The 13614-nt window shown below is 52.4% G+C and overlaps 1 protein-coding gene across 2 annotated transcripts in view; it reads right to left on the bottom strand.

Annotated features, from left to right (window-relative positions):
- EDARADD (EDAR associated via death domain) overlaps positions 1-13192 on the bottom strand; it is a 51297-nt gene extending 38105 nt beyond the window's left edge. Inside the window, exons 1-2 of one of the 2 annotated variants that reach the window (XM_079106893.1) lie at positions 12661-13192; positions 1530-1588 (exon numbers count right to left, since the gene is read on the bottom strand). In XM_079106893.1, the coding sequence (XP_078963019.1) occupies positions 1530-1588; positions 12661-12721 (120 nt within the window). In that variant the 5' untranslated portion in view covers positions 12722-13192. Of the gene's footprint in view, positions 1-1529; positions 1589-11573; positions 12024-12660 lie in introns of those variants that run through there. The other variant, XM_079106894.1, reaches the window with a different exon arrangement.
- Positions 13193-13614: the final 422 nt, after the last annotated feature.

Here is a 13614-nt window from a genome sequence, read left to right as displayed (position 1 = left end):
TGAGAAAAAGAAGAAAAAGAGAAGAGACAGAGGCGAACACAGGAGAAGAGGCCACGTGTGTGAGAAGCAAGTGAGGCGCCCACGAGCCCAGGAGGCCCGACGGCCTAGAACCGCCAGCAGCCAGAGCAAGCCAAGGGGGATTCTTCCCAGCAGGATGCAGAAGCAGCAGGGTGCCACCAACACCCCAACCTTGGACTTGAACCTCTGGACTCGTGACAGAACGCACACTGTCCTCCCAAGCTGCCGGGTATGTGGTGTGTTGTTCCCACAGCCCTGGGAGACTCCTAATGGAAGCTTTGAAGAGATCACTCTGTCCCCAGTGTGGAGAGGTGACCAGAGGGCCCACGTAAGTGGTGGAGAGAGGGGCTCTGAGGGAGGGTGAAGCCGTCACCAGGATGTGAATGGGAGACAACCAAGGGATTACTCTTCAATGAGTAAACAAGTAGGGGTAGGGAGAGGGAAAGGACAGGAGGACCGAGGAATACTTTAGAGTCACAGACCCCAGCTGAAAGGATCCTGGCCACAAGCCAGGGCTGTCCTGCGTTCCACTTGTACGAGGCTAAGAAAGATTTTTTTCTTAATCCCACTGTGTGTCAAAGTTTGATTCCTGCACCATCCACGCTTGCCAAACTGCAGTGATGAAAAGAATAGGAAAATCAGACCGTAGGTCCTCGCACACCCAAGATGGGAGACACTGATGACATTAAGTGCATCTTAGGTTATCGGCACTTTCAGGTCTCAGTGAGCCTGTCTTCAGAACTGTGGAACAAGAGGAATGTGTCCTTCTCTGCACACACAGTGACAACTGCTGGTGTCCAGGGCCCCTGACGGGGTCCTGAACAAGAAGCACAGGAGAGTAGGACCCCAGCTGTACACATCAGCTAACTGCCACTTTTCACCTGTGGAATGGGGACCAACACCTGCCCCACCATCTCACAGGATATTTGGAGGATGAAAAACAATGCCTGGGGCGTATTTGGCAACTTAAAGCAGGACAGAGTGGTTGTGGGGGGGTGAGGGAAGGTGGGCCCAGAGCCAGCTCTAGGATTAACGGTGATACCAGAGGCAAATCAAATAGTACTTGCCCATCTCTACTCAGCTGCTGCAAAAGAGTCCTGTTTTTTTCCTTCAATCTCACATTAGATATTTTGAGTTTTGAAGATGGGTTAGTAAAGAGTAGACCAATATGGGCTGGGAGTGTAGCAGTGGCAGAACACTTGCCTGGCATTTGCAAGGACCTAGTTTTGATCCCTAGCAACACACACACACACACACATACACAATAGTATTAAGGTAGATAAAGACCTTGCAAAATCTAAAAAGGTCACTTCTGGTATGCACAAAACAAGAACACCGTTTTTAGAGAAACCCAAAGTTCAATATGTCATATAGATAAGGAAGTTTATCTTGGGAGAATCTCATTTTTGGGTTTCTAGGCCTCACACAAATACTCCAATGAAAATGTAAAATAACACAGGGAGAAATGCACAACAAGGGGTGTGGCTATGAAGGTAAAATGTGTGACCTACCTCGTGAAAAGATAAAGTGCTGGGGTCCGTGTCTTCCACTGGCTCCTTCGCCATGTGATCTGCAAAGAAAACAAAAAAGAGCATTTTCCCTCACGAGAAACACATGTGATGCCTTTGGGGTTGTTGTCCTACCAATGTGATCTAGGTGGGGGGCAGGGGCTGGAGAAATGCTCCTCTCCATCCCCCACAGGCCAAGTGAGGGGTTGAATCAGACCATGCTGAGAATAAGAAAGGAAAAAAAAAAAAAAAAACCTTGCAAAACAGAAAAACAAAAAACTATACTACTTTGGAAAATTAAAACTATCTCCAAATATTTAAATTATGCAGATGTGTTATTGACAATTCTTTTACATGTTGGATTGGACATAAATTTGGGTAGGAAAGATTTAACTCTGGATTCTACTTATTTCCTTACTTCCTACTCTTGGTAACTTTTTAATTGTTTAATATCATTTTTAAGTATAAGGCTTCCTTAGAGCACTTAACCTAGCATGAGCAAGGCTGCAGGTCCAATCCCCACACCAGAAAATATAAAATAATAAGCTGTTATGATTTGAATCTTAAATATCCCCCAAGGCTAAAACCCAGCAGAGCCTTGGGAGATATTGGGAATTGGAGGAAGTATATTGCTGGGGATGTGTTCTTGAAGGATATGTCTTGTCCCTGGCCTCTTCCTCTCTCTTTTTGCCTCCTGCACTTTGAGGTGAGCAACTCTGCTCTCCTACACTCCCTCTCCTACTGCCAAAAGGCCCAAAGCAATGGAACCAAATGACCATGGACTAAACCCTCTGAAATTATGAGCCAAAATAAATCCTTCTCCCTTTAAGTTGAGTTTCTCAGGTATTTTGTTAAAGCAATGGACAGCTGACACACACATAAATAAGGCTTCTTGATGTGGTTCATAATAAAGTAAAATATACTTCACAATATTTTTGTCAAAAATTGATCTTGATTTCTCAATATTTTTCTTCCTATACTTTATCAGTGCTTTTTTGCATTTAAGGAATCTAATGAAGTACAGAAAAAAATCAAATGTGGAAATATAGAAAAAGGTATGGGCCTTGATCAGGCTACTGCCAGATCATATGAATTTTTACACATTAGAAATAGCTCCTGGGGCTGAAGAGATAGCTCAGTCGGTAGAGTGCTTGCCTCGCAAGCACAAGGCCCTGGGTTCAATCCCCAGCACCACAAAAAAAAAAAAAAAAAAAAAAGAAATAGCTCCCCTTTTCTAAGATGCTTTATAATACACCTGCCAGAAAACCTTAACAATAATCAAATCTGCTTATGTGAGGTCTTCTAGATTTGTGCAATACACAACCCACACCTATGCACCAGTCATGTTTCAACAGCCAAAACATTCACTTTTATCCAAATCCTCATTAAGTATATACTGTAGATTAGGCTCTAGGTCTGGGAATACCTCTGGGGATCCAGGTGAGTCTCATAAGACACTTTTTAAAATTGATTTACTTTTTAATTGCTGTATTGTGGTTTTATGAATAAAAGTGGGATCATTGTGATACATTCACACATGCACATGATATAGCTTGGTTGGTCTCATTCTGCTCTTCCTCCCCTCCCCCATCCCTTATTCCTCTCTCATTCCTTCCCTCCACTCCACTGTTCAATGGAACCATTTCTTGAGACAGTAACCTGTGTTTGTTCTCCCTGGATGTTACCTGCAGAGAGAGGGACTGGGTTTTGCATCTTTCTTTGGCCCAAGGGTTCACAATGTCCAAAGGGGATGCTGGTGGAGGCAACACCTCTATTTGTTTTATGACACCAACAGTCATTGGAGAGAAGTGGGGACAAATGGGGAGAGCTCTGGCCAGTGTCCTCCTGCAAGAAGGGACCATGCCCTGGTCCCAGCAGAGCACAGAGTGGTAAGAGAAATGGAGAAAGCACGGAGATCAGGCCCCAGGCTCAGGATCCACCCTGGCAAAGAGGCCTGTGCTTGGTGCCCAGAAGATACAGATGTCCTCTGGGTTTCGTGTGGACAGGACTCGATGCTTACCTGAAGCACTGCAAACCCAAGGTCCTTCCTAGAGTCCAAGCGCCATGTTAGCCTCACTAGCCTCACATTCCTCTGTGACCCTACAGAGTCCCAGTTCTGTCTGAAATGGAATTTCCTGCTGGCCTAATGCAACACAGACTCAGACTTGAAATTAAATTGACATAAAGAAAATAGAAAACAAATTGTGTTGAAATTCCGCCCTGAGTTGGAAGAACTCGTGCTGCCCAAGCACCTGAGAGTGGAAGAGAAAGCTGGGAGGGACACACAGGCAGGCTGCATGCAACCTGGGGACGGGGCAGTGGGGCCGAGACCCGAGTCCTCAAGGGCCAGCTGACCAGAAGAAGCTGACAGGAAGGGAGCAGACCGAGGGACTAGGCAGCCTGTATGTGCCCTGAGGACAGGGCAGCTGACCCCAGGGATGAGGCTGGCCGAGGCCAGGGGAGGAAAGAGAGTACGCTTCAGGTGGACCCTCCTGCTGGACAGCCTGCATCCCATTTCGTGGCGTTTCGATCCCATGTTTCTCACAGTCTCGCTCCTGGTTGGGGCAGGGGTGGGAGAAGCCACCAGAACAGCCTCGAGTCCCTTCTCTGCCTCTCCTATCACAGCCTCTTCTCTTCTTCATCTTCACCCAAGGGGTCCTGGAGGCAGGTACTTTAAATTGCCACACACCAGCGGCATGGGATTCCAGGAGGGGTCAGCACAAGGGGCTCTCAGGTGCGCGGCTACGCAGAACTTGGGGTGCGGGGGTTTAACGCCCCCGACAGCTTCCTGTGCAGACACTGTGACTAGTCTTGTTCCCTACCCAAGAACGAGTATGAGAGGGAGGAAAAATAACTAGACCTGGAGCAAGATGGAGGAGACAGCAGGGAAAGGCAGCAGAGGGAAGCGAACAGGACAGCTAGCAGGAAGGAGCGCCGGGGGCCGGTGTGGAGGTCTGGCCGCTCCAGCACACCCCGAGCCAGGGGCTGGCCCTGAGCGCCTGGTGCAGTGGCCTCGGCCAGGTCTCTAGCCTGGGACCACCCAGTGCTGCACCCGGGAGAGCCATCAGCTTTCTCAGCCTCAGGCTCCTCCACTGCCCAGGCAGGCCCAGGTCTCCGCCACACACAACTGGTGGCAGTTACCCGGTCAGACCAGGCCTGGGCAGCACAGGGGTGGCACCCTGCTGCTGCTCAGGACCTGAGCGACTTCTGGAGCCACCTGGAGGGCTATGAGGCTGGCCGGGAGATACAGGCAGAAGACAAGGGTCTCTTGCTTTGGTCTGACACCTCTCGGAACTAACGGAAGCTGAGAAGGGAAGACAGGTGGAGTCCAGGGTTCGCTTTTCTTCAGTACAGTAATGGGGGCAGGGGCTGAGGAGGGTGAGTGGTGAGGACTCACCCCAGAGGCACTTTCAGGTCTTCCTGTTTCACCCCAAAGGCTCGGACTGGGTCCGCCCTTGCCGCACAGGGCTGTGGAGGCAGCTCCAGGCTTCCCAGTGGGCCCCCGACTCGGGCCGCCTCCAGCGCCCACGTTCTGAATCTGATTAGACCTTCTCCTGGCAGCTGCTATAGGTCAAGCTGAAGGACTTTTATTCTCAGATTTTCTGTGCTAAGGAAATCACTGAGCCAGGTGGGGAGGCTGCCCCGTTATTTGAGACTGATCTAGGAGAGAAAGTTTTCCTAAGATCTTACCTACAGGCCTTGGCATTGCATGTTTACAATACTATTAAGTATGAAATCAAATCGTTTATTTAAAGCTTTAAAATGTTTGTCTCCACAAGCCTCAGGTAACAGCAGGCTGAGCCTGCCAGGCAAGCTCTGGTAGTGCGTGGGACATGGGGAACCAAGGGGCAGGAACGGCAGCACTGCCAGGCCTAGGGCCTCCCCTGCTCCTGACTGCCATTCACCATCTGGCCAAGCCTCCCTCCCAAAGCTGCCTGGGCTCCCCTGGATCATGCCTCTGACCAAGCTCAGGTTGACATGGCTCCCAGGCTGCCTAGCAGGCAGCTGGCCTACTGGTTCCTGGTGAGAGGTGAAGTGGTGGCCCTGGCGGGGGTTGGTGACAAGGCAGCCATGGCAGGCCTGAGGTGTGATGGTCAGTACCAGGTGAGCCGAGGCAAGCGTATCTGTCACCCAGCAGAAGCAAGCGCACTCCAGAGCCAGACACCCCACTGAGCATGTGCAAGCAATAACTTCACCCTCCAGCTTCAAGCAGGGAGAACGTGGAAGGCAAACCTGAATGGCACCCAGAGCTGACCAGCAGAGTTGGTGAGCTTCCGAGCCCTAATCAGCATGAGCATGGGCCAATAAGCGAGCCCTGCTCTTCACGAAATCCTGAGGCTACCCTCGCCCATCCTGGTCTGTGGATTTTATTTTTTGAACTCCTAAGACAAGAACCTGGAGAAGAGAAACTGAACAGGAGGTGCTGGGTGCTCCAGCACTGGTGGGGTGGCCGCCATGGAGAGCGCCACAGCTCTGCGCTCCAGGCCTGCCATTTATGCAGACCCCACCAGCAGAAGTGGCAAATGTCGTTCGACCTTGAAACTCCAATTTCAGGGTCACTGTCATTAACTAGCCGTGGGTGGGTGGGACACCTAGTACAGACGTGAGAGCCCCCCCCAGTGCAGGAGACACCTGTGAGCCCACGCGGGGGGCCCTGGGTTCTCTGCCACCCTGGGGAAGCAGCCTGGGTAGGCCGCACAGTCATCTGGTCTCTGTGGACTTCACGTGCCTACCCCGTGATGTCAGGGTGTAAGAACCTCTCTCACCTCCCAGGTTTAAGTCTGTGAGTGGTGTCCAGCAGGGCCACGGGTGAGGGGCAACCCTAGGCCACGGGTCCAGCCTGAAGAAAGGGTTGGAGCACTCTCTTCCCGTGTCTGTGCTGGGCTGCTGTGCCAGTCTCTGGTGTCAGGATACCCTGCTTTGGTCCCGTGCCACCTTCCCTGGCTCTTAAGTCCCTCCCCAAGGTGGGAGGCCACAGCAGCCCCAACCTCCCTGCCTGCCTGCTCTGCAGCTGGCCACGAGGAACTCCTGGCTCAGGACCTGGCAGCCAGGAAGCAGAGAGTTCTGCTTACGTAGCAGAGGCAAAAACAGAAACCCCCCGAATCACACCCCAATGACCTGCTTCTTCTGGTCACTCTGCCTATGGTTACCGCCCAGTTAATCCATATGGGTGGATTAGTCCATTGATTAGGTTAAGGCTCTCATAACCTGATTTCACCTTTACATTTTCTTGCATTGTCTCACACACCTCATATCTACACTGTAACACAGACCCTCCTTGTCTGACCCCATCTCTAAATGGTTGTCCATGCTTCAGTTATGCCTTGAACAATCAACTTTCCACAACAACCCAAAGGACAGGGTCAGAGCTTTGACAGCTGACCATGCCACATGCAGATTCCGGAGGGCAGCATCCAGAGAGGGTGCAGAAGCTCTGGGCCCCTTAGACCCCTGCATCCCTTCACCTGTGGCCTCTGTAATATCCTTTATCAATCTGCAAATGTGTCCCCTGCGATCTGTGAGCTGCTTGTAGGAAACCCCAGGTCAGAGCCACTCAGTCAGAAGCACAGGTAAAGTGACCTGGGGTTTGTGATTGGCATCCTAAAGGGGCCACCTCGGGGACGGAGTCCACCTCTCAACCTGTGGGACCTGGTGCCATCTCCAGGCGGGTCAGAATTAAATTGGGTCAGAGGACGCCTAGCTGGTGGAGACAAACTCCCATGCCTTTGGGGGTCACGGAAGCCTTCTGGGCAGGTTGTTGCAATGTGACTGCATCTCGGTGAAGCCTGGCAGGACCCTGAGGAAGGTGCTAGAGGCCCCTCTGCACACATCCAGTGCCAGGCTCACAGGGAGGGGGCAGACCCAGACTTCCCTCCCGGACTCTCTGGCTTCAGAGTCCACCTGTTCTGCAGCACCACCCACTTCTAGAAGCGGTTCATGCACTGACCACCTGACAGACTCCTGGGGCATCACCATTCACATTGGCCCTTTTCAAAAGGACGCCAGCCATACTGCCTTAGAACCCACTCTGATGAGCTCACTTTAACTCGATCACCTCAGTGAAAACTGTTTCCAAACAAGGTTACTTTCTGAGGTCCTGGGGGGCGAGGACTTCAACGCATTTCTGAGCGACACGATTCAAACCTTTAACAGTCCGCTGTCTGTCCCCCAGAGTCACATCCTTGCCACGTGCAGAAAGCGTTCACCCATCAGGACCTCCCCAAAGCCTCCATCATTCCAGCATCAGCTCTAAATCCAACACCTCGTCCACCCGACTTCAAGCCCCAGACCAGCAGCCTGGGTGAGGTGGGAGGGCTGCCCTGTCACAGGCTGACGTCTCCCTAGTTTGCCCCACCAGGGAGGGGCCACAGTTCCTAGAAGCACCTTCTCACAGGAAGTTCAAACATCTTCTCCAAAGATGTCCTTTGAGAAAACAAAGAGGGAAGCTTGTCAGAGCTTCCGGCTTTCTGAGCCACAGAGTGGGGTCCTTTGTGTTTCTGGGCAGAATTAAAGGCAGCTCTTTGAACCGGTGGTTTTAGAGGGTTTTTCTTTTTTTTTTCCATCCCATAGCTTTCCAACCCAGGGCGGTTTCCATGGACGGCTGTGAAGGAGCCTGGCGGCCCACACCAGCTGGAGCCAGGAGAGGCTGAGGTGCTGATAAACAGCTGGGGAAGGGACAGGGGTCAGGCTCACACATTCCTGCAGGGAGAACTAGAGCGGCCTCACCAGTGACAAGGACCAGACTGCAGAGGGACAAGGGAGGAGGCGGAGGATGAAACAAAGGGGCGTGAGAAGGTCCGGACAGTGAGGAGAACTCAGGAAGCAGAGGCATCCATCGCAGGAAAGTGTAAGACAGGAAGGTGCCTCAGCAGACCCACAGGGAGGGGAGGAACAGAGGAGAGGGGACAGAGAGCCCTCTCCTCCTGGCTTTGGAAACAGGACAGGCTGGTCTGTCATGGCGAACGTGGGTGCTCCTGGAAGCAGTTCACCCCTCAGTCCTGGGGACTGTCCCTGGCCCACTGTGGACCCACACACCCCGGGAGGGCTGGGAAGGGCCAGTGACAGGTGCGATGCCTTCAAGGGCTGTCCTGAGCCGGGGTCAGGGCCAGGGCTCAGGGAGCAGCGGGCTGCTGGTGCACCTGGGAGCCCGGGACGGGGGGAGCTGCACTGCCGCTCTGTGGCACGATGCTCAGCTCACTGCAACTCGGCAGAGGCTGCACAGCCTCAGCCAGACTCGGGCGCCCCGCTTTCTCCCGACCGTAACATCCCCACAACATGAACAGGCCAGATGTGATCCACATGTGACTGAGAGTCCTGGCTCACCCAGTGTTAGCTCGTTACCAGTGGCAGAGACAGAGACAGCTGCCCTCTAGCCAGCTGACCGTTCTCCTTCCCCATGACTTCAACTATCTTGAGATTTTCTTAGTGTCAAAGCTGCTTTTTAAATTAACTTCATCATATATGTGTATGCACAGCAATATGCGCCTTTGTTATATACATATAGAAATACATCTTTTTTCCTTTTTAAGCTTTACGAGGTAAACTTAGTTAATACACCTAAACTATGAATAAGTGACAAAGATGTCATTAGGGAAGAGCACCTTTTCACCCAGAGTCTGAGGCATATTTGGTTAAATTCACTGAACTGGTAAGATTTCGTGCTGCGCGCTAGGCCAGATGTTAGAGACAGGCTCAGTGAAACACGGACTCTTCTCAAGGAGCTTACGCTCCAACGGGAGAGAGTGACATTGCCAGTCACACCTAGACAGAGCGGAGGGCCAGGAAGGGAAGCACGAGCTGGGCCTGCGTCAACTCTGAGCTGAAGTCTAGAGAAGTAGGTAACAGCATGTGTGTAGGGAACCCTCCAGGCAGCAGGAATGACCTGTGCAAAGGCCCCGAGACACAAGCGTATTATGGTTTCCGAGGCAGGCGGTGTGGCAGCAGGGGCCAAACACAGTCATAGGTGAGGTGACTGAAGAGAGCCAGGGATCGACAGCACAGACTTGAAACCAGCAAGGACTGGGGATTTGCTGGACAGTGGCTCTAAGGAGAGTTAGGACAGGCTGTGACTTGTTTTTAGGAGATGACTCTGATCATCTTTTGGAAAGTGGGTGGGCAGAGGGAAAGAGTGAGTATGAACACCAGCCGGGAGGTGAGCGTAGGAAACTTGGTGAAGTCTGGTGACAAGGTCGGGGGAGGAGAGGTTAAAATCCTGCAACTAGTTCCACACGCCCGCATCACCTGTGGTTTCCTTACAGAAAAGGAAGGGCAGGTGGGTGTGTCTGTGGGCTGCAAAACTGAACGAGACGTTCAAAAGGGGAAAGGGCATGTGTGTCTACAGGGAGGAACCTGACGTGGCTGAAAGAACCCCGGGGGGCAGGGGCATCCAGATCATCTTCCAGAGGCCTGGCCACCTTCTTCAACATCCTCAGCCAGGTGGCAGATTTCAACGTCCCCAGGCCTCCCTCCTCTTTGTGGGGAGCCAGAGTCCTTCACCTGCAGGTTTGGGCTCCACCCCTTGAAGCTGGAGACAGAGTCCCATGTGCCATGTTCTCTTACCACCCCACAGATGCTGGGGTTCCCAAGTCCCTTTGCTCCAGGCTGTATGCACCCTGTTTTGGCTGGGACAAGCAGAGGCAAGGTACCACTGCTGGAATTCCACATCCTGTGTGCCATTACTGGCTCCTAAGATCACACTGGTCTCATTACTACACTGTCACACTGAGTCTTTATATCACCTGTGTCACTTCTGAGTTGGTTCCCAGCCCCATCTTCTTGGTTGCTGTTGAATGTAATTCCCATTCAGTGAATCCTTCCCAAGAGCTTTTGAAATCCCCCACCAGTATCATTTAGTTACATCTGAGACCCCTATTACTGAAAACCAGCCAGAAACACCCAGTGGCACCTTGTCAGGTTCTCCCCAGAGGTGGTTGTGGGGTGAGAGGGGGAGGATTTATCCCTTTATTTCCCATTCAGTTTTCCAAACAAGGGGTGTAGGGGGAGGGGAAGGATGGCTGGACTATTTATTTTCCATTTCCAATCAATGAAATGTTCACCTCTCCGACTCTGAAGAATCCAAACCTTTCTTTGAAGGCTCACGGGAAACTCCCTCCCAACTAGCACTTCAGTCTCAACTAGCCGTTGGGTGCAATCTTCTGACCACCTCTAGACACACTCTACCTCCTCCTAACTGCTCAAGCCACAGATCAGCACTGCTGGAACAGTCCAGCTCCGTCCCTGCCCAAGCTTAAAAAAAAAACCAAACATGAAACACATCAACGGGAGCAGTCGCATCCGGTTCTGTGTGGCTCTCTCCAGGGCTTCCCTTTTATCCAAAACCTGATAAGGCCCAGTGTACCCGAGACGGACTCTGTGTTCGAAAACGCCCGTTTGCAGCCCAGGTTGTGGTGGACCAGGGAGAAGGAATTTCTGGAAGGGGAATTAAATCCAGTGAGACATTTGAAAAACTAGATGCAGACCATAGGTACAAATGTGCAACGTTTTAAAATAGGACGGGGCTAGAGGCCATTCTAATCGGAGTCCTGCACAGGTGGGGGATTCCATGGCTGGGATCCATCTCTCCATTCTGCCGGTACTGGTTTACGAAACAGCTCCAGGGCCGATATGTAGAAAAGCAAAACCGTTTCATAAAAGCGTAAAGAGAAGAGAGGAAGAGAAGCGAGAAGGCACGTGAGTGGGTTGAAAAGGGAGAATCCAGGAGGAGAAAATGAAATCCACCCCCTTACCCTCTCTTCTTGCCAGAGGTTTGCGGGACTTGTTTCAACCTGGCGTCCCGGCCCAGAACAAAAGCGGCCGGGGCCACAGCGTGGGGAGGGGACGCGCGTCCCAGGCGCGCGCGGGCTGCGCGGGAGGCGAGCTCGCCGCGCGGAGTCAGCAGTGGCTCTCAAGGGCGCCCCGGGGGGCGCCGCCGCTGTCCCCACCAGCCACGGTCCCGATGTCCCATGGCGCCCTCGGGGGTCGCCTCCAGATCTCCGGGCCCGCGGTCCCGGCTCCAGGTGAGGGCGCGGCGGCGCGGTGTCAATTTACCTGCGCGCAGAGGGTCGTTCGCAGAAGACATGGGGGCGGCGAGAGGGCGGACCAGCGCCCCAGCAGGGTCGGGCGGCCTCCGGGGCCCGGAGGAGAGCGGCACCGAAGGGTCGGGACGTCCGGCTGCCCCACGCGCCCGGAGCAGACTCCGCGCTCCGCGCCCCGCGCCCCGCTCCAGCGCCCGCGCCGCCTCCTCCCGGCCTCCGCGGTCCTTCCTCGCGCTCACTTCCTGCTCTGGCAATTCGCAAAGCCCCTTCTCCGCGGTCGCGCCCGCCCTCCCCGCCGAGGCGCGGGGCGGGAGCCGGGCAGCCCGCGGGGGCGCGGGGAGGGGCCTCGGCGCCCGGAGCGCGCGTCCTGCGCCGCGGCCACCGCTCCCGGGCCAGGTCCGCTGCCGGGCTCCGGCGGTCGCGGCCCCCGCCCCGGACCGACCGCGGGGGAACGGCTGGCCTTGGAGGCGTCCCTGGCCCTCTTATCGCGCCTCCGCTGGGACAGCAGAACGCTCCGCACACAGGCCCGGGCGGAGACGCCTGCCGGCGATCAGATACTCGGGCAGTTTCCTAAGCTGCAGCAGACTGTGCCGCTGCATGATGGCACTTGCCAACGCTTCCGTTTTGATGTTTCTTTGGCGTTAGATTTTGCCTGACCTCCTGGGCGAGTGCTGCACGAAGGAGCAGAGGACAACGCCAGCCGCGCTCCCTGGGCCTCTCCAGGCAAAATAAAACAAGAGCTTCCGGTGCTCTTGGAAATACGGAATCAATCGGTCCCTTTAAAAATCAGGGTTTAATTCAAATCGAATTGTATGCCAATTAAGTGATCACAGATTGGGATCGTTTAAAATGACTGTATTTCAACTCAACTGATCGAACAAGTCCATTACACGAAGGTTACAGGCGATTTAAATTTAATGGGAACCGCCGGAGTGTATTAAATAATCTATATCTCCCTTCACTTATAAGGTCAGAACTACAAAAGCTGTTTTAAAAGCGACGAGAGTTTTTAGTATACAATGTCATAAGCAAATCGTCACAGATAAGCAACTCTAGCTAAAAATCTGGGTCTGAAACTGTAGAACAGCAGGTGGACATACCCTTGTGACCAGGAGGTTGCTTTGTGCCTCTCCCCATCTGTTTCGTTGTCCTGAGGCCCATGAATAAAGAGTGGCTCCTTAGTCTCTGGAATGTGCCATGGAAGGCACAAGAGTTTCAGAGAAGAGGGTGCTGGCTGTGTGTCCACCGTAGTAAATGAAACCTCTCTGGGAAGTTTGCTGGTGGGAGGGTAAACTTCCTCTTGCTCTGCCTTCTGATAGGAAGGGAAATTTTTTCAAAGGCTATTTTCTCTTGGAATCCATTTTGAGGTTTGGTTTGTGGTTCTTTCTGTACTTCACATGAAGACGGAATTATTTTTGTGGTTTGATCGTCAGGAACCACATATCAAGTTAGGCTGTCTTGTTGGCACAACGTCAAGTGTGGGTCTAATGCTGGCTTGCTTTTCAAAACTCTGCACCAGAAATTATTTTTTTATCACGCCATTCTTCATCACAGCAAATAGAAGATGGTATTAGAAATGTATCTTCAGGTTAATGTTTTAGAGGAAACTTGATTAGGTATGTCACTTATCACATCATTCCCTTGTTTCCTTGTGCCTTCTTTCTTCTTCTTTTTTTCTCTTTTTCTCTTTTCTTTCTTTTTCTTTTTTTCTTTCTTTTTTTGAACCCAGGGGTGCTTAGCCACTGAACCTCATTCCCAGTCCTTTTTACTTTTTATTTTGAGACAGGGTCTCATTGAGTTGCCGAGGCTGGCTTTGAACTTGCGATCCTCTTGCCTCAGACTTTGGAGCTGCTGCGATCACAGGCGTGCACCACCACCCCGGCTGTGCCTTCTGTCTCATGGACCACACACCAGCCCGTGATCTTTGTTTTCCCCTGTGCTTCGTAAACCATGAAGTGTGATGCAAATGAGACCTATTTATTTTTGCACATTACCAAAAAATTAATTTAAAAGTAACTGTCCTTCACTAAACTTCCCAAAGGGTTCCCTTATAA

The sequence above is a fragment of the Sciurus vulgaris genome (genome assembly GCF_902686455.1).
Source record: "Sciurus vulgaris genome assembly, chromosome: 12".
Taxonomy (NCBI): Eukaryota; Metazoa; Chordata; class Mammalia; order Rodentia; family Sciuridae; genus Sciurus; species Sciurus vulgaris.
The sequence above is the reverse complement of the archived record's forward strand: the minus strand, read 5'-3'. Positions and strand labels throughout refer to the sequence as shown.